Here is a 21,834-nt window from a genome sequence, read left to right as displayed (position 1 = left end):
TTTCACACCTCAGCTGCAGCACTCAGATTTATTTATCATTGATGGAAATGTTTGTGTTGCATTTAGAGGCAGAGATGTTGTTGGACCAGAACTCATGCTGTAGTTGGGAGTTACACCACAGCGTAGCCTGAGGATCTGAGCCACTTTGCTTTGTTAGTTTGTTGACTTATTCATGACTCTAATAGGGAGGAAACTTGCGTGTATGTGTGTGTGTGTGTGTGTGTGTGTGCGTGTATGACGTGTTAATTTCGTACCACGGCAACCGTTGCTTGATGGCGAGCTGCTCTGGCAGCGTCGATGAGTTCATGAGAAGCCCCTTCTGTCCTCGTGTGCATTGTGGGAAAACGCTTGCTCTCCTGACTGTCACAGCTGTCTGCTCACATCGAATAACGTCACGGCAACACGGCCCACCACCATTTACACAACCACACACACACTGCGTTTTTGTCTACAAACAGGATGTGACACACTCAAGTCCGTCTCATGATTGGTTGGCTCGCTTCCTATTCAAGGAGATGGTAGAAACGAGGTGTAATTGGCAAGAAATGATGTGTGTCTAATGATGAAGTTGATTTTCTGCATCTTGTGTTGTGTTGTATTTGTCTCCACATCCATGTCCTGTTGTAATGAAATAGACCAGAGATCACAGAGATAACCTTTGACTTGCTTTGTCCACCTTTAGCTCAGGCAGTCTAGACAGAGACACAGCAATAATAAGCATTGACTCGACTCGATTTCTTGGTCATTTTTTTACCATATCTTTCTGTATTGTGATATATAGCTTTTACTGGAAATAGTTTGAGCCATAATTTACACTTTTGAATGTCTGTTTTTGGCAGAACCAATGATTTTAATGCCTAAAACTCATCCCACTCCACAAAATGATCTAAAATGAATGTGCATTTCTTTAATTTCATATTGCCATAAAAGCTAAAATGAAAATTTGTGTCGTTGTTGTTGGTGGTGGTTTACTCAACTTTTTGTAAAACCATGAGGAATTATGATGATTAACATGCAGGTCTTGATGTCTTAAACTTTATTTCTACAGCCCCCTGTTGAATCTGCTACTATGAGGTGCTTTCCAAAGCATTAGCATGCATAAAGTGTTACAATGAGACACTCGTAAAAATGGTGCAATCTTAAAAACTGGAGGAACAGATCATGAGGAAAAGAATACAATTTTATTCAAATGCTTGCCTGTGGGTTTTCAAAAGCTTTTTGAACTAAGGAACTGACTGTTCTGGACATATACACTGTAAAATGAAAAGAAAAAGCAGCTTAGTGAATATAGCAGCAGTATAACTTCCTGTCTGTGTTTAAAGCTCTACAGCCTGGTCCACTTATTCAGCACCTTGTCTGTTGGTATACAGACTTGTCATCGAGGCTCCAAGCAGCCATTATTTGTTTAATCCCAGCTGCAATGTTCCTACTTACATGATCATCTAGGAAGAAATGCAATTTGCAAACGGTTCAGTTGTTTGTCCTCGTTAATAAAGTGGACGGTCGGATTTCTGTAGAGCTCCATTGTCTGGCTGGACTATAAGTCTGTTGTTGCATAATATTCCACTTGTGGGACTCTGTTTTAGCTTCTGTCTTCTATTTTTTATACAGCTTTGGGAGACAAGTCAGTTTTTATGTTTTAAAAACCCTCTTTGGGTAACTGTGTTAATTGGTATCATGTGTGTCAGGAGGTGCAATGTTTTTTTTGTGCAAATGTTATTTTGCTTTGGATAGCATTCAGTTCTGGCTTAATAATCAGCACACGGAGCTGATTAAATACAAATTAGTCATGTTGCCTCATCTGGTTGATCTGGTTGCAAAACACTGCCAACAGAGTATGTTTTTGGTCAACATCATCCTTTTGGATGACTACATGTCTTGTAAATGAAATTTAAAAGAAATGCTATAAATACGATAAATAATACATGTATCCCAGAACCCTTAAAGTATGCAAGAACCCTTTGGGTATCCAAGAAAACTTAAATGATCCAAGATTCATTAAAGTATCCAAGAATCCTTAAAATAGCCAAGAACCATTAAAGTATGTACAAACTCTTAAAATATCCAAGAACACTTAAAATATCCAAGAAACCTTGAAGTATCCAAGAATCCTTAAAGTATTTTAGAACCATTAGTGTATTCAAGAACGATTAAAGTATCCAAGAAAGATTGAAGTAGCTACAAACCCTTAAAATAGCTACAAACCCTTAAAGTATCCAAGAACCCTTAAAGTATCCACGGAAGTATTCAAGAACCATTATAGTATCCAAGAACCATTTAAGTATCCATGAACCCTTAAAGTATCCACAAACCATTAAAGTATCCAAGAACCCTTAAAATATTCAGGAATCCTTGAAATATCCACAAATAATTCAAGTATTCACGAACCAAGGATACGAAGTATCCACTTCCTCAAATTGCAGTAAATTCTGTTCTATTAAGCAGGCTTCACTTGTAGTTTAGTCATGAAAATTGAGAACCATGCGATCTTTGTTTCTGTATTAAACAGCAAAATAGTTTGAGCATGAATGTGTTTGAGGTAGTTTGCTGTACTTTAGTTGCACTTCCTGCAGTGTGGCTATTGTACAACAATGCTGAAACAATATATTGTGTAGCTGTATCAAAAAATAAATAAACAACTGAAAAAATAAATCTTTCTAAATTGACAGCATTTAACTCTGTTGTAATCATAGTCCGATAGATGGTGTGCATTTACATAAGAACAACAAAAACTGACAACATTTTCAGACCTGAACAGCAAACGACAGAGTAAAAGTAGCCTGCTTACACGTGTTTTTATTGTACCGAGTTTGTAAGAAGTTCTTTACATGACATTCCTACTTGCACATTTCACATTTGTTGTTATCTTGTTATTTTCCTCAGTGGTAAAATTGCTTCTTACTGTCAGTGATGTCTGCTTATACAGACAACGGCCTTATCAGTCCAGGTTTTCCACAATGCTGAGGAAAGATGAGGTTCTGGACTGTGTTTTGCAGGAGAATGCTAAGCAATCTCAGCTTCAAAAAGCCTGCACTAGTAGTAGTATTAGCGAGGAAAAGATGATTGAGTTCTGCCACAACAGTACGACAGCTACAGACTGACAGGCAGGTTTTAGTTGTGTTGTAATGCAGACAGACAGGCAGTGAGACGGGCGCTCTGACACCAGCTGGTGATGTTCAGGCAGACAGACAGCAGATATACAGTCGGGTTGTCAGCACCATGTTCTCTGGTCTGTCCTCTGAGAGCCTCCGTCTCGTCTTACCAGAAAGTGTGAAAAACTCAATCACAGCCGCCGGCCCCCAGCTGGGCAGGTCGCAGTAATTAAACTACATCACTCAACACAAAACTCTGTTTCTGGGTTTTACTCGCTTTTTCTCGGCTACGTCCTTCTGCCTGACTCCACATCTGTGTTTTTCATTTTATTTCTTTTATTTTGTCCTCATCTCGCTCGTCTTTAAATGAATAATTAAACCTTGTGGGACATAAATTAGCATTTTATTTTAAGAAAAGGGCCTTTCAGCATAAAACCTTAATGTGTTGTTTTACACTTCAGTTTTTCTTGCATGAATTAAACAGGTGCCATAAAATGTATTAATAAGTGAACTTTAGATGCGCTGGCAGGTGGATCTCCCGTAGCATTCTGAATTAAAGAATGGTCTGGCAGCATCTCATTATTATTCTGCTATAGTTAAAAGATAAAAATATCCTAAACCAATAGAAATGACTGGGAGGAGCTAAACAACGGATGTAGCGTCAGTATTCCTTTAAAATAGTGATGAGAGAGTTGTTTTGGTGGAACATTTGCACACAGTGATTAAAATGACTAATTTACCATAAAAGATTTACATGGATGTCTTACTGAATGATCCACAGCCTCTGCAAAAGTTGAAGTTTTCAATGTGGTATGTTGGAGGTTTTTGTTGTTTTCCCTTGGAGTGAAGTAGATTCTGAAAAGGGGAACTTTCAGATAGCAGAAAGGGAGTAAAAAAAAATACTGCTGAAAATTATCGACTAATAGCAGGTTTTTACACAGTCAAAATCTGATGAGTCACACACTGCCTTACCTCTAACATTTGGACATGAAATTGCTATCAGACTCTTCAAAATGTTCTTCTCAAGCTTTAAGGTTTTGTGAAATTCCAGTATTCACTTTTCTCTTAGGTCTATTTTGGTCTCCACCACATTCTGAGCAAATATTGCTCAGAACTGGTTCATTTTTTGGTCTTTAAAATGTCAGAAATTGATGAAAAATGTCAATTGGTGTTTCCCAAAGCCCAAGATGACATTCTCAAATATCTTGTTAAGAAAAAAAAATTAGTGAACTGCCGGTTTACTGATGTCAAAGCCTTTCAAAATGTTCTTCTGAAGCTTTTGAGTTTCTTGAAATTTCAATATTTACTGTCTTTTTAGCACAATTTTGGTCTTTGCCTCGTCCACACGATGCTAAATATCCTACTTTGTTTACCATGGCTACAACTAATAACTCTTTCCTTTCTTGATTAATTTGTCACTTACTGTGTCCCTTTATTGATCAACTTTTGGTCTATAAAATCTCAAATATTTGATAAAAATATCAATCGGTGTTTCCCAAAGCCCAAGATGACAGCTTCAATTATATTGTTTTGTCCTCAACCCAAAGATATTCAATTTGCTGTTGGTTGGTGTCAGACCCCTTAAAAAGTTATTCTGAAGCTTTAAAGTTTCTTGAAATTCCAAAATTCACTGTCCTTTTTGCTCTGTTTTGGTATCCACCACATCCTCAGCAAAAGATGTTAAATATCCCACTTTGTTCACTAAGGTTGCAATTAGCAACTATTTCCCTTGTTGATTAATCTGTCACATATTGTGCCGATTTAATGCTGAAGTTTTTGGTCAATAAAATGTCAGATATTGGATTCTCTTGTTGCTTAATCTGTCAATAATTTTCTTCATTTTAAGTTTAAGAAATTCGTAAAAAAAAAAAGTGGATATCAGTGTTTCACAAGTGGGCTTTCTCAAATATCGTGGATCTTTCATAACCATAAGACACTCAGTTTACCACCATACAAGAACAAAGAAACTGATAAAAGGTGGGATTTTTACTTTTAATTTATTAAGAAAGACTTAAACTGACTCTCAAAATGGTTCTCCATTCATTTAATAGCAAAAAACTAATGCCATGTTTTGTGATGCACAGACAGTATATTGAGTTTTTTTAATTGTTGTGTGCAGAAAACAGTCATCTGCTGCTGGAAATGAAATTGCATAAAAGAAATAAGCAATGAAATGGGTACAAAATAGGCTAAAAAGCTCCACAGAGCTGCAGATGTGAAAGGTAATTCTATGTGTACACATCACATGTATCTGTTTGATACATCGGTCTCATAAAAATACTACATTTCTGACTGTAAAATGTTGTATTTTACATTCAGTGCTCAGTTTCTCCCCTTTTTCCTGTTAAAAACATCCATTTTCTGCAGCCGTTTCACATTTACATTCATGCTTATTAAATCTCATCCATCCTCCTGTGTAGAGTAATTCACTTCTGAAAGCATGTCAGTTTACCAGGAGGGGAACGTGATTATCAGGCACTGAGTCACATTTTCTGCCAGAATTTGTTTTGCATCTAAGTATTTGACATTTTTCGCCTTTTTTTTTTCTGCATACAGAGCACAAATAATAGGCAACAAGATGAACTGAAGTTTCGTCCTCCAGATTTTTGATGGGCAGCATGACTCACACTTATCTCTCCATCTGGTTCTGCCATTGTTTCTGCGATGTTAAAGCAGTTCAGGCTCTATTTTTATCCCAGTGATAAAGGCTGAATCACAGGATCTGGATTTATGCTTGATGAAATACACAGAACATGGACCTTTTGCGTGTGATTTTGTACACCTGTGTGGAAATCGCACGTCTTTTGCATGATTATCTGTGTTGTTTTTAACGTTTTGCTGTGGTTTAGTGAACCTACTGGAACATACTTTGCTGGTTGTAGCAAACAATACAAAGAAAAGTGACATTTGTCTCCGTGTGTGAGTCGATAGCATCACCTTTTATATTTCCTGTGCCGACGTCTGGCACCCTCGTGGAAATATTGCGGCGACGATAAAGGGATATTAAAACCCGTAGCTTCTTCTACCTGACTTCTGTCTACACACTCGTCAGATCTTCCCTTCATGGACAAACATGCAAACACACAAACACAAACACATGTACTTAACACAACAAAGTGAGTTATTGATTGTGATAAAAGCAGCACGGAGGGTGATTCATGTTTTCATGTGCTCTGTTCATTCTGTTCTTGCAGCCGCAGTGGTTCGTTCTGAATAAACTGCTCCTGCTTGGGTCACGTGAGCATTTTTTAATATCTGATTTGGCAAAGTGTGAAGCTCTGAGTCTGAAATTTCAACCACAAATCATCAAGAATCCAGATAGAAGTACGTAATACTGAGCAGTTTTTTTTCTTTTCCAGGCAGCAGAGTAGCAGGAATGTCGTCAAATTTAAATTAAAACAGATGAACTAAGATGCATTAAGCTGTGCAGTGATCATTTGTGAAAGATTTTGTTAATACAAAGCAGCAATAAAAGCTATACTCCACCAGACACCATAAAACCACTTAGAGATGAACCGAATTATGGTACAATACATTGTTCTGCTGGCAAATCTTAAGTCCTGGCTGCTGATACCAATTATTCGTCATCAAGAAAGACCAATAATAGGAACCAATACATAATAAAAATGAGATTTTAACAGCATTGGTTGGCAGGGGATTTATTCATAACGAGGATGCTTCATTAACACAGATTGCTATAGCTAAATATATATGCCAGCAACAGGAGTCATCACAGGATGCTAAAATATTCTTGACCAACTGCAACTGATCAATTTGTCTGCTGCAGTTCACTCGCAAAATCCCATAACTTAAAGCATTATTATTTATTGTTTTTCAAACAAAGTTTTGGGTTAATCTGTGGCTGCTTTCTAACTTAGCACTAAATTAGCAGCTGTGGAGGTAGCTAATTTCCTGTTTGTGCCAACATCTGCGCTTTTTGTTCATTTTGTTTTGATTGTGTCTCTGCTCGAGAAATTTCTGAGACCACAGAATGACTACAATCAAAAGAAAAGCGGCTGTTTCAGACCCATAGTATCACATTTACTTTGTCGGTAATCCTTTAATTTAAAAAAAATAAAAAATACAGCTAATCATACAAATGCCAAATATCTGCCCCAATAATCAGCCAGGACGATAATCGATCTATTCTTACATGTTACTTTGACACTTCTCACCAACCTAAACATTACTGCTGATCAAATACCCTTCCTGCTACATCCCATGACAATGCAAAACCTGCTCAGCAATGGTTCGAGGAACTCGACCAAGAGCCCAAATCCATACTGCAAGCTATTTAAATGCCAGTCCAATCAAGCATTTGCAGGACGAGCTGAAACAAGTCAGATTCTCTGAGGTTTAAACCTCAGATGTCTGCATCCCAGCACTAGTGACTGGTGGCCTTAGTGTTGTGGCTGATCGGTGTAGTTTCCACTCTTTGCTAGAGTGTAGTTTTAGGTTGTTGCAAGATACTTCCTCAGTATTTGGGTGTGTTTTACATATATGAGTTGGTTCTGGGTGTTGCTGAGGGAGTACTGCAAAGGTGTTCTGTATTAGTAATGGTCACACAGGATGGTAATAGCACCATAGGTGGCTGTAACTATGAAAACTACTGAACTATAATGTTTTCAAAACACTTACAGAAACTGGCTCCGAGCGTCCTTCACTATGCAGAAAGGGAGAGAAAAGTTTTAGTGTTTCATGAAAAAGCACAGCAAAATGAAGTTCATGATTTTGTAGCTTAAGTTTTAATGAAGCTCTTAGATGTTTTATCAGCTTCTTCTGTGTTGTTTCTTCATCTAAATTATGTTTTGTCAGAGTGAAAATGCCTCTAAGTAGGAATCACAGCTCCACCTGGGCGTCTCCTTTGACGTGTGGGAGTCATTAGCGTTGATGGAAACTGACATGTGGTTCCTGTGAAGGTTTCAAAAGTGGAGAATTTACACAGAAATTGCATCCAAACAAAACAGAGCTGTTAAATTGTGAATCTTGCTGTAACATTACGCAATTCAAAGGTAGATTTTTGCCGAATTAATACTGCAGCAGGCAACAAAGTGTGTACACATACTTTACTGTTGCAGCTGTTACACATGTAAAGTCAAACAGCTAATCTGTTTTCTTAGAGTTCACTGCAGAGATTGCTTTTTTCATATTTAGGATTACATTGTATTATTCGTAGTATGTGGGTTTAGTTGGTATAAACTTGGCAAATATGCTCTCCAGTGTTTATACTTCCATTTTTTGGATGGTCATCTCAGTCAAACACAGAGTAAAGAGTGTCACTAAACTCTGGACACATAGGAAATCTCATAAGCTATAATTTTTTCGCCTCCACAGATTAAATATGTCTTTGTTGAAAGAAGGTACTTCTCAGTGGATGTGAAGGATGGACGTATCGAAAGATAGCAGATGAATTTAATGCACATCATCCAAGGACAGTTCCACTTGCCTTTTCCACGTTGGTGAAGGCGGTTAAAAAGTTTCAAGAAACTGGCAGTGTCATGGATAAACCCCATTCTGGACAACCAAATATATCAGCCAAAACTAAAGAATTGGTCTTGGCTGAAATTCATGCTAGCCCCAAAAAATCACTTCCCAAACCCTAACCCCACAAACCCTAACCCCACTAACCCTAACCCAACTCAACCCTGGCATTAACACTAACACTCGCGCTAATTCACACTTAAGAAAATTTTAATGGTATAGGACCCAAAAAAAGTGTCACCGGAAACCTATCCCAAATGACTGAGAATGGTCTGAAATGTCCTCCTAACCACTTTCTCTGGGATGAATTTTGAGTGTCTCAAAAAAAAAAAAAAAATTCACTTCCGCGTATCCCCATTGAAACTCAGTGGGTGAACATTTTTGCAAATATCTCCCGAACTGAACATCTTAGAGGTTTGGAAGTTTCATCTGTCAGGCATAATTCAGACACACTGAATGCACCAATCTCTGTCCCGAGTCTTTACAACCTTCCATTCACGAGATACTGAAAACATTTTCAAAGTAACGCCCGCTTCCTGATGTCACACAGATCAGACGGTCGGCTCACTGGAAAGGCAATGTGGACAAACGGAGTGGGGGGTTACATCCTCAAATCGGCCTATCTTTCCTTATGTTCATCCTTCATGTCCACTGAGAAATACCAGTTCAACTCTTTCTTCTTTCAACAAAGTCGTATTTAATCTGTGTAGGCAAAAAATATATAGTAAATTAGATTTCCTATGTGTCCAGACTTTAGAGACCATCCTTTATATTTTTTCACTTACCCTTTTCATTCCATGTTTTTAGGTTTCCAAAGCACAAACCATTGCTAACACATAGCTTTCATGACTTTCTGATTATTGATTTTTTTTGCATCTACTTGAAATAGCACGACTACACTTTGATGTTTTTACTGACTTTGAAAGCTTTGCTCAGTGCTCTTTTTTTTGTCTATTTCCACTCACAAACATGGAAGAAATATTCCTGCGGCAGGTTATTTTAAACTTTATGGATCGTAGGATGCTACGTGAGAAAGCAGTAGTGACCTCCAAATGTGTTTAAAAGAAGAAGGCTGCGTTTCTCTACCTTTGATTCGCAGCGGGTTGACGGGTCTTTTATGCCTTCAGACGGTCCTGCACTGAGACTCATCCACTCTGTGTGAATGTTTCAGCACAATAGAGAGAGTCTGAATGTTAATTTAATTCTTTACAGAGAAGTTCCTCTAAGTGAAAATACATTTCCGATGTTGGTGGGTATTACTGTAGTATGCTGCTAAGAGGCTTTTCCTTCACAGTCCTCATCATTGTGTCGACTCCAAGTCGTCCCTCAGCTCTGATCTCTTACTCCGTGGTCCCCCCTTGTCACCATGTTTTTCTTTTATATTTCCAACGTAGAACTGCAAAATTCCAATAAGTATAGATCAGAAATTTCATTAAAAAAATCGTGGGACAATTATAAAAAGCAGCAATTTGACATAAATCACTGCCAGAGAGAAGCCAGCATGTGAAACGCATTAAACAAAACAATATGTTTTATATCACAATTGGGCACTTTTATCCGAGCACAACTGATTTCTCCCATAATGATGCAGCCATAAAGCGCAGATGTGCTTTATTGGTTGCCATGCCAACCGGTAACCAGGGAGCGATAAGCGGCCTTTCTTATTTTCTACTTTTTTTTTCTTTCCGTGTGTGTTTGTGTGGAGATTTCCTTTCAGAGTGGATTCTGCCTCCCACATAAAAGCTACCGCACCTTTGAGGATTTTCTGGCTGCGTTGCTTCTCCTGACTCTACTCAAGTTAGAGGCTTAACAACAGGCTCATTTGGGATGTTATAAATAATATCATTTACACTCGAATGTGTTACAAAGAAAAGCACCACGATACAAAGTTGTCGGGTTCAATGTCGGTAGGGACGCCAAAAACATGCAGTGGGAAGTGCTTAACTTTGCACACGCTGTAGATTTATTTGCTGTAGAATGCAGTTAAAGGTGTTCACTGAGCAGTGTAATTATGAAAATATAGGGGGTTCTGGACTTGCATCGGAATTCCTTTCCTATGGCGCGACGTAACACGATTTTCACCATATGTCTGAACTCACTCACTGTCCATAAGCACCTATGTCACTCACTTATGCCAACACAGTGGTAAAATCACACTCGTTGGATTTAATTTTGCTTCCATAGAGTTGGCTTTCCTTTTCTTCGAAGCACTCCCATCAGAAGAGTCTGACTCATGCTTGGAAGTCATAATGAAGGGCTAAAGGTTTCCAAAAAAACAACACAAACAAAAGAAAGCCAGTGTAGCACAATCCAATATGGTGTACAACTGGCAAATGTAAACAAAGCAGTCTTCCTCATCTAGCGCCGCGTGATGACGTGTTCGTCCTCTCTGCTCGCCAACTCGTTCCTGCCTGAAGGAAATTTGGAAATTTGTTTTAATGTCGTATTTGCTGTACGTCCAAATGATGGAACAAGACTTTCTTAATAAATCTATGGGAGATGGCGATGTAAAAACAAAAGGCCATAGGTCGAGGACGTCATAACGTCTGCTGTACATGTTTGTTTAAATTTCAAAACAAAAGCATGCAAAATATTACATGACTAGGATCCAATGTCAGCATTTATATTGACACCAAACTTGATGACTGTGACTTTCTAACGCTACAGATAACTTCATACATGTTACTTCTTCAAACATGCAAACAAAACAAATAATTATCATTTATTTTTCATGAACTAATCTATCATTAGCTGCTTATTTCAGGTAGCTTTGTTTTTTTCTTCCGCTATCTTTGTCCGCTAACTACGAAACCTCCGAGCAGCAAACATTGAAAATTCTCTGCAAAAACAGGACGATGTGACATTTTGTTTGGACACCTTCCAAAACAAAAAGAAATAAATTAGGTAAAAGTGTGGCTCTTTTAAGACAAGTTATTCACACAAATTAGAGGGAATATACAATCATATTTTATGCTGAAAAGGATATAACATTGACATTGCACTCAAACACATACTGTCACAAGATGGAAATGGTTTTTGTTCTGTTTACTGCCCTTTAAAATGCAAATATTTAAGTCTTCTTCACCTTTTTGTTAGTTACTCATGAACTAAATCCGCCTTTTACCAACGTGCTTCAGTAAATGAAATATTTTCTAAGACGTCACAAAGACTGCAAACTAGTGTGTCAGGAAAATACAGAGAAAATATTGTATTCTCTATATGGAGTGTTGTATGGGATTTATAAGTACAAGGACAAATTTAAATCAAGATAGAAACTGTCATGTTCTGCTGTTCTTCTACCGGAACATTTAGCAATTAAGAAAAAGCAGATTATTTACCTTGATTTCTTGACAATGAACGCAGTGTTTGTTTGTTTGTTTTTTTTTTTTAAAAACAAAGTTTTGCAAAGGATTTGGATCAAGAAATACACACACAAGTCAGAGTGTTTTTCCCCTTCAAAGCAGAATAGTTATGTTCTGCAGAATAAGCTGGTAAAGTTTGACTAGCATTCAACAGTTTGCTGCATTACCTTCAAACTTTTTCTTTTTGCGCTCTTTCAGAATTCCTCCTTCCCACAAAAATACAGGAAATAATGATGACAAAAGCCAATGAATCTGGTCAAAATAGGCAGGACTTCTTCCCAAACTGCAAAAATACTGAGCTCATATCTACAAATTCCCAAAGAATATTTGACAAACCACCAAAAATGCTTTGATAATCTAATTCTAATATATAAAACTGTGAGAATATATACTAACCAAAATGGAGTCATGGATTGACAAATAGTATATGTTTTGATTATATTTTAACTTAAATTTATATTTGCTGGTTAAATAATCCAATTTAATGATCTGTAATCTATTATTTTTATTTATTTATTTACCTTTATTTAACCAAGAAGTCCCATTGAGATTAGAGATCTCTTTTACAAGGGAAACCTGGTCAACATGATACACGAATAAACAGCAGTAAAACAATAAAACAGATGGACAGCTATTAAGGACATCTCAAGAAAAACACTGACAGTCCTTCACTGTATTCTTTATGATATTCTTAAGCCTATTAATAGACATGAATGTTTCTAGTTTAAGAATTTTTAAAGATTATTTCATGACCACAGTGCATGATATGAGAACGCTGTTTTACCTGTTTGCCTGTTAGAGTCTGGAGAACTTTCAACAGGACCCACTTGGAGGTGCACAGATGGTAACTGCCAGAACTGAAAGTGAGAATGATGCTGAGGTGTTCTGGGAGTTTTCCCAGCAGAGCTTTACAGATAAACATAGAGCAGTTTTATTGGTTTTCATCTAAAAGTATGAAAACCAAGAGTGGAGGCTGGAGCATGTAAAATGGTTCATGATCACAAAATGGCACAAATTGACAAAAAATCTACAAAAAGGACTACAAAGACATACAAAAATTAACACAGAGAGGACTTACTAAGGCTGATATGATTTATTCAGGGTCAATACCAATTATTAGTAATCGAAGGTCTTTGGAGTCGTATTTGCAGGAAAAATTCAAATGTTGCTGTCAAAATCTTGGAATAACACAAACTCCAACACAAAATACAATGAAATACCTTTGTTTGGTTCAAATAGCACCTGTTTGACCTTTAAAATCTCAGTTTTTATTGGTTATTTGGATGGCACATTGATCGAGACCACAGATTTGTGACGACAAGTAGAATTTAGAGCCAAAGTTCCATCCATCCATCCTCTATACACTGCTTTATCCTCACTAGGGTCACGGGGGGTGCTGGAGCCTATCCCAGCTGGCGGAAGGCAGGAGACACCCTGGACAGGTCACCAGTCTGTCACAGGGCTACATATACAGACAAACAATCACACTCACATTCACACCTACGGACAATTTAGAGTAATCAATTAACCTCAGCATATTTTTGGACTGTGGGAGGAAGCCCACCACAGTGTCCTTGAATGAAGTCCAAGGTTAAAAAAAAAAATGCCCACAAATTCTGTCAATACAGTCTTCTAGTATATGTTCTTGGCTTCAATTTGAGCCCAAGATCTAAATCATCGGTTTGCAAAATGTTGCAAAAATTGAATTTTTTGATTTTGGTATATCACACTGCAGATTTATCACATTTCTCTAAGAAAAAGTCAGGTAATACTTCACATATATCTTTCCAAAAGTGAAATAGTACTTTCAAAACTGAAAAAGGATACATCAGTAAATGGTCATTGTTGATGACCCCATTGCAAATTTGTGATAACTAAATCTGTGGCAAATTCAAATACTAGTAAATTTACTTATCACACCATAAACCCATTTGCCTCAAACAAGAACGGTTTGTTACTTATCCTTATACTTTTCTTTGCAAAGGTGCTTGCATTGGTATTATACTTAAGCAGCTAATGCCTAAACTACCTTAATAATTATAACAATGTTTTACACACTTTCTTACCTGCCAGGTAATATATCCCTATATAGGCGTATACTATACAAAAACTTCAGAACATACTTGCCTGAATAACCTTAAACAAAGCAACAATTCTTAAATGGTGTATGAATTGAAATGCATTACTTCATTCAAGGACGCTGTGCCACGCATGCACTGGGAGAACATGCAAACTCCATGCAGAAAGATCCCGGGCTCAGGCCAGGACTCGAACCAGGGATCTTCTTGCTGCAAGGTGAATGTGCTAACCACTACTCCACTGTGCAGCCCGATTTAGAGCCAAAGTTGAATATTTTAAAATGAATTTATTTTTCAGAAATCTCTTTAGATTAAAAAAAATATGGATGCGATCATTGCAAACAGGCTGAATTGGATTCAATTTTCAGCCAGATTGATCACTGAGTTAAATGCAAAGAAGTCCTTTAAATTAAAGTCTAATTGCATTTTCATGATGAATATGTATTATTTCCAAAAATGTGCCATTTTTCTTCAAGATCTGTGCACCTGTTCAGTTACATGTGCAACCGTGGAGCATAAACTCTTCTTCATGTCCCTAAAAACTCCAACAACAGGACCTCAGCTTCCTTGCTGGTGGCTACAGTTCTGTTTCCAGACTTCTGCTCACATTTTTCCCCCAGCAGATTAAATATTAAACAGGAAACTGAAAGGAAATTTGTTGTGATTATCACACGAGTTCCCCTCTAACCATCGTTTCCATCGCCGGTCAGATTTGTTTACTCGATGCAGTAGAAGAAGATGTTCCAGGGAGGTGATATTGAGTGACTTTGTTTGTGCGTAGCGGCTTTACTCCACAGATCGTGCCCGACATAATGACAGTGGGATTAAGTCTAGCGTGAAACGAAATAAAAATCACTTTTAGCCCGGTGTCAAGATGGTGTCGAAACGATGGAGGGAACATTTGATTTCCTTGAAAGTTGAATCTGAAACCTGTGGAGGAAAAAAAAAAGCAGGAAATAGACATTAGATTCCAGATTAGATGAATACAATTCCCCGTTTAGGTCCACTAGCTCCCCGTCTCCTCACAGTTATTCCTATTTTCATATTCCTGCTCCTCTCTGTAGCCTCGAGCTGGTGTTTTTTTTCTGTCTCAGCGCAGCACTTAAGTCTCCCCCTGTGTGTTCAGCCTGTAATGAGGGCTGCCAGCTGTGGCTCAGCATCAGGCGTGTGCACATAAACACACATGCACGTGCACACAAACACACATACACAAACACTCAAGGACCTGCCACAGTATGTCGCTTCTCCACTTGTAGGTAAAAGCAGATATAAACGGCATGTGATGTAACGGCACACACATGACCGGCCTGTGTGTTGTGTGTTGTGTTGTGTTGTGTGGGTGAAGGCGAAACCATCATTTTTGCTGGTGCTGAGACACTTTCCTCTGTCACTTTAATTTAATGTAATATTGTTTAAGACCAGCGGTGTCAAACATGCGGCTCGTGGACCAAAACCGGCCCTTCAGAGGGTCAAATCTGGCCCATGTGACGACTTTAAAAAGTGTAAGAATCACAGAGAAGACATTAACTGCTCATTGAAAATTTGTGAAACTGTAATTCCCAGACCACGACAAGTTGTTTCGATCATAAAGTAAAATACCAGATTGCTCATTGTTCTTTTGTCGATTTGTGTCTCGTTTCTGTAATATTTTGTCTTGTTTTTGTTGTTTTTTTATCTTTCTTGTCTGACTTTTATCATTTGTCTCATATTTGTGTCATTTTCTTCCTCTTTTTTGTCGTCTTGTGTGTCCTTGTCTCGTTTGTGTTTTTTGTCTCATTTTTGTCATTTTTTGTTTTGTTTTATTCATTGTTTTGTATATCGTTTTGATTGTTTTGTTTCACGCTTTTGTCATTTTTTGTGTCATTTCTTCATTTTTTTTGTCGCTTTGTAACTTTTTAGTCTTTTTCTTTCCTTTTTGTTTCGTTTCGTGTTGTCTCATTTTTTGTTGTTTTGTTTCTTGTTTTTGACGTTTTGTGTCCATCCATCCATCCATCCTCTATACACCGCTTTATCCTCACTAGGGTCGCAGGGGTGCTGGAGCCTATCCCAGCTGACTCGGGACAGGCAGGGGACACCCTGGACAGGTCACCAGTCTGTCAGAGGGCTACATATACAGACAGACATTCACACCTACGGACAATTTAGAGTAGCCAATTAACCTCAGCATGTTTTTGGACTGTGGGAGGAAGCTAGCCTAGCCGCGCTAGACAACCTACGGCAACGAATTTAATTCTCTGCCAGGGTGGGTCTAGTTACCCTCCATAAGGCCCGAGGTTGGATGCTCCTAAAACTGGCCGGACGAATCACCATGAAGTGTAGAGTCAGAAGGCGGGCGTAACTAAGTGACGACAGAGGCGCGATGATTCTGACAGAAACAACCGGAAACAACTAGCCTAGCCACGCTAGACAACCCATGGCAACAAATTTCATTCTCTGCCAGGGTCGACAACAAAAACGACAACAGTTGTTGAGCTCCATTAGCACCGACTCTGAATAATCTTTCTGTTAACATGTCTGTAATATACTTGAGCTTCACCCATTGACTGTATAAATAAGGCTTCACCAAACTACCGCATCCTCTGATTTCCAGCGCTCTAGGAGCCTATTCGTTGCGCTGATTGGTTGTATACCTACCCAATTGCTGCAGAGTGATTTGAAAGACAAGCTTTTAGCCCGCCTCCCTCCCTGTCGAGCGTGCCTAGACCCTTGCATCTTCAGAGCATGGGTCTAGCGCGGCTAGGCTAGGAGGAAGCTGGAGTACCCGGAGAAAACCCACGCATGCACAGGGAGAACATGCAAACTCCATGCAGAAAGATCCCAGGCCCACACGTTTTGTGTCTCCTTTTTGTAATATCTTGTCTTATTTTTTGTCCTTTGTTGTCTGACTTTTGTTGTTTGTCTCACGTTTTTGTCATGTTTGTCGTTTTTATCATTTTGTGTTTCCTTTTTGTCTCGCTTGTGTTTTTGTGCCATTTTGTGTTTTGCTTTTTCATTTTGTGTATCATTTTGGTCATATTATTTCATACTTTTGTCATTTTCTTGTCTTGTTTGTCCATTTTTTTTGTCACTTTGTAGCTTTTTTGTCTCATTTTCATTTTGTTTCGTGTCGTTTGTCTCATTTTTTTGTCATTTTGTTTCTTGCTTTTGTCATTTTTGTGTCTCCTTTTTGTAGTATTTTGTCTTCTTTTTGCCGTTTTTGTCTTTTTTTTTTTGAAAGTAAACTTCTATGTCGTTCACTTCCAGATACCTGTGACTAAATGTTTTGTACCTTTCTAGATAAACTGTGATCTGTAAGTTGTAATGTGTAAATGTTAAACTGAGGCATATTGTTGTTGAAATTTAACTTATTTTTCTGAAGAAATTTCAGGTTGTTCATGATGTTACAACAAAAATAACCGTGATATGCAGGCCTCTGTTGTGTTTCTGTTTTTACAGAGAAACACCCTACCACAGTGTAGATAACTTATTTTAATGTTTATTCGTGTGCTTTGTTGCAGGATCTTGGCCACGGTGGGTTCTGACTTTGACCTGAGGACGCTGCGAGCTGTTCGAGTGCTGAGACCCCTAAAGCTGGTGTCAGGAATCCCCAGTAAGTAGATCAGTCAAAATGTGGCGATGTTAGGATTTTAAGAAGAAATCGGACTACAGACAAAGAGGCTTTTAATAACTTTAGGGGTGTGAAAATGAGAAAAAAGGGGAAGTCTTCCTGCATATATTTTCCCCATTATTTGTATGGAATTATACACTTTAAAACGTTTCATTTCTCTGTCCTTCATGTGCAGTAATATGCTGTAATTTCTCCTATCTGCCTCTGTATCTCAGGTCTCCAGGTGGTGTTGAAGTCCATCATGAAGGCCATGGTTCCTCTGCTGCAGATCGGCCTGCTGCTCTTCTTCGCCATCGTCATGTTCGCCATCATCGGCGTGGAGTTCTACATGGGGAAGTTCCACAAGACCTGCTTCAAGATCGACACCAGTGAGAGCAGCCGCTCGGCTTTGTGGATTATCAGAAGCTTTTATTTTTTCTCCCCTTTTCACTCGTCTGTGTTCCAGCATTTGTCACACATGAGAACATAACACAGCGTTGCATATTTATGTCGGCGTGCATTAATGTTTCACAGATGTATACGAACCCGTAGCTGCGAACAAGCAGAATTCCTGACGGCCATTTTTCACGTGTTGATTTTGATGAATGGAGGTTTCTCTGCGTTCGGGCCCTGATTGATGGTTTCTGCTGTAACTCGATAGAGATGCTTTCGTTCTCGGCCTCCCGATCGAATGCGAACTCAGATTGAGGTTAATGAGGTTGTAATTTACTAGTTTCATTTCTCTAATGCGTCAGAAATGTGAACTCGTGAGGATAGCGTCTGCCTTATACACTGCCATTCAAAAGTTTGGGGTCATCCTGGCAATTTCATGCTTTCCATGAAAACTCACACTTTTATTGAATTGCTTATGAGTGCAGTTAAAATGCAGATGTATTTGGAAAATCTGCAAAAAAACAACATTTCGGACACACTTCATGTTACAGGTCCTGAAATTTCATTGGAAGTTTCCATGTTTGTCCATTACTATTTAATCGGACAGTAAATTATGTAAATTTCCTTCTCTTTGACTTACACACGTGGACAAAATTGTTGGTACCCCTCAGTTAAAGAAGGAAAAACCCACAATTCTCACTGAAATCACTTGAAACTCACAAAAGTAACAATAAATAAAAATTTATTGAAAATTAAATAATCAAAAACAGCCATTACTTTTGAATTGTTGATTAACATAATTATTTAAAAAAACAAACTAATGAAACAGGCCTGGACAAAAATGATGGTACCTCTATAAAAGATTGAAAACTATTTGACCAGAGTGACATGATTAACTCAGGTGTGTCATTTAATTGACATCACAGGTGTTTCCAAACTCATAATCAGTCAGTCTGCCTATTTAAAGGGAGACAAGTAGTCACCCTGCTGTTTGGTGAAAAGGTGTGTACCACACTGAACATGGACAACAGAAAGCGAAGGAGAGAATTGTCCCAGGACATCCGAAAAAAAATGATAGACAAACATCTTAAAGGTAAAGGCTATAAGACCATCTCTAAACAGCTTGAAGTTCCTGTGACAACAGTGGCTCATATTATTCAGAAGTTCAAGACCCACGGGACAGTAGCCAACCTCCCTGGACGTGGCCGCAAGAGGAAAATTGATGACAAATTGAAGAGACGGATCGTTGGAATTGTATCCAAAGAGCCCAGAGCAACCTCCAAAGAAATTAAAGGTGAACTCCAAGGCCAAGGTACATCAGTGTCAGATCGCACCATTCGTCGTTGTTTGAGCCAAAGTGGACTTCATGGGAGACGACCAAGGAGGACACCACTGCTGAAAAAAACTCATAAAAAAGCGAGACTGGAATTTGCAAAAATGCATGTTGACAAGCCACAAAGCTTCTGGGAGAATGTCCTTTGGACAGATGAGACCAAACTGGAGCTTTTTGGTAAGGCACATCAACTCTATGTTCATAGACTCAAAAACCAAGCATACGAAGAAAAGAACACTGTCCCTACGGTGAAACATGGAGGAGGCTCAGTAATGTTTTGGGGCTGCTTTGCTGCATCTGGCACAGGGTGTCTTGAAAGTGTGCAAGGTACGGTGAAATCTGAAGACTATCAAGGCATTCTGGAGAGAAATGTGCTGCCTAGTGTCAGAAAGCTTGGTCTCAGTCGCAGGTCATGGGTCTTCCAACAGGACAACCATCCAAAACACACAGCCAAAAACACCCAAGAATGGCTGAGAGAAAAGCGTTGGACTATTCTAAAGTGGCCTTCTATGAGCCCAGATCTGAATCCCATTGAACATATGTGGAAGGAGCTGAAACATGCCATTTGGAGAAGACACCCATCAAACCTGAGACAACTGGAGCTGTTTGCTCATGAGGAGTGGGCCAAAATACCTGTTGACAGCTGCAGAACGCTCATTGACAAATACAGAAATCGTTTAATTGCAGTGATTGCCTCAAAAGGTTGTGCAACAAAATATTAAGTTATGGGTACCATCATTTTTGTCCAGCCCTATTTCATTAGTTTGTTTTTTTAAATAATTATGTTAATCAACAATTCAAAAGTGATGGCTGATTTTGATTATTTAATTTTCAATAAATTTTTATTTATTGTTACTTTTGTGAGTTTCAAGTGATTTCAGTGAGAATTGTGGGTTTTTCCTTCTTTAACTGAGGGGTACCAACAATTTTGTCCACGTGTGTAATTCCAATTAAAAATGTAGTAGGCAAAAATCTGGATAAGGCAACAAAACAAACAAACAAACAATACCATGGAGGGTTTAAATGAGCTGTGTGAGTTTTTCAGTTCATTAGGATCCAAGCTAATTGACCTAAATTAACTACTTTGACAGTTTCTGTAGTTCTGAAGCCTTATTTACCAATTTGTTTTTAAAACATATGTATGCATGCAATTTAAAACTAAAGAGAAGAAATACAGCATGAAAACGTGACTGTTGAACTGGCTAAAAGATAGTTTATAGGCAGGAAGATGAGATGAAATTAGTCTTTATTAACTCTACCGCAGAGAGAATAGTGTAAAAAAATGAAGGAAACGTCAATAGAAACTGCAAATAGAGAAAGAAATCTACATAAATACTGTTGCTATTGTCCAGATTCTTCCATATGTGCTAATTCAGATGTTGTACAGATACATCTGGTTGCAGAAAATACCAAAATTGCACATATTTGAATATTAAAAAAACAATGATATTGCACTGATTCTTCCATAATCAGAAATACTCATATAAAACTATTGATTTTGCACAAATTTTATCTTTATTGGACAGATCTTTGTACTTCTATAAGCAGAAATATTAAAGAAAGCAACGGTTATACTGCTGGAATAATATGAAAATATGGCAATTTTAATCGTAATTAATGTCCAACGAAATCATACCTGTATGAAAAATCCTTTTTTTTAAAAGAAAGTTTTCAAGAGAAAACCATGAACAGTGTAGTCAAACTATTATCTTGGTGACAATAAATAATAGGTTAAAAGATTTTTTTCCACAAATAAATACACATAAATACACAAATACTTGGTTTAATGTTTTATGAGTCTGCTAATAGATTTGAATACATTTAAAAGCAGATGGGAAGGAACTAGTTTCTTAAACTGCAAATAAACATTGCTTCTTCCACACTCCACGTTTTTAATTTGCAGCTTCTTCACTGTTAGTTCTGTTTCCTTCACGTCGCCCTGATTGAAGCAAAACAGCTGAAACTGTGGGGTGAATAAAGCACAATGTACTGGAGAAAAGTGGTGCCAATAAATCTGAAAGACGGTAAATAAAATGGTTATTGGCGCTGTAACGAGACACCGAAATCTGTGTTCCGTTTAATGTGTGGAACTGAATGGCAGCCAGAAAACAAAAAGTCTCCTCCCATGTGTGTGAGTTAGCACAGCGTCCAAATACTTCTCTGATAAACGAAAGCCTGGCGACTGTTGTGGGTTGTTATTACACCACAACATTATAGTAATTATGGAAAACAGTCCGGGGTTCTTGGCTCAAATCACCCATCATGTAAAGAAGGCTTTATTTCCCCGCCGCCGGTGTCAGATCGAGTGTGAAGGCGCGACTTTGGGGTTGTCGGTGGGGTCGGCTGTAAAATCTGTGTAAGTGTGTGAATTTTTACCCAGAGTGTGTGTTTGTAGCAGCGGTGACGCGCTGCTAATGTGTAGAACAAGAGTTACTTTGGTCAAAGAGCAGCAGCAGGTTTGGATCAAGCTGAGCAATAACAACTTTCTACATGTGAGCTGCTGTTTGTG

The 21,834-nt window shown here is 38.2% G+C and overlaps 1 protein-coding gene across 10 annotated transcripts in view; it reads left to right on the top strand.

The window, feature by feature from the left end:
* Nucleotides 1-21,834, top strand: part of cacna1bb (calcium channel, voltage-dependent, N type, alpha 1B subunit, b) — a 292,647-nt gene that overhangs the window by 91,125 nt on the left and 179,688 nt on the right. For all 10 annotated transcript variants that reach the window (XM_051938169.1, XM_051938175.1, XM_051938177.1 and 7 more), the window contains exons 4-5: nt 17,511-17,602; nt 17,836-17,988. In XM_051938169.1, coding sequence (XP_051794129.1) covers nt 17,511-17,602; nt 17,836-17,988 — 245 coding nt within the window. The remainder of the gene's footprint in view (nt 1-17,510; nt 17,603-17,835; nt 17,989-21,834) is intronic.

This window comes from Acanthochromis polyacanthus, chromosome 18, assembly GCF_021347895.1.
Source record: "Acanthochromis polyacanthus isolate Apoly-LR-REF ecotype Palm Island chromosome 18, KAUST_Apoly_ChrSc, whole genome shotgun sequence".
Lineage (NCBI taxonomy): Eukaryota > Metazoa > Chordata > Actinopteri > Pomacentridae > Acanthochromis > Acanthochromis polyacanthus.
The sequence above is the reverse complement of the archived record's forward strand: the minus strand, read 5'-3'. Positions and strand labels throughout refer to the sequence as shown.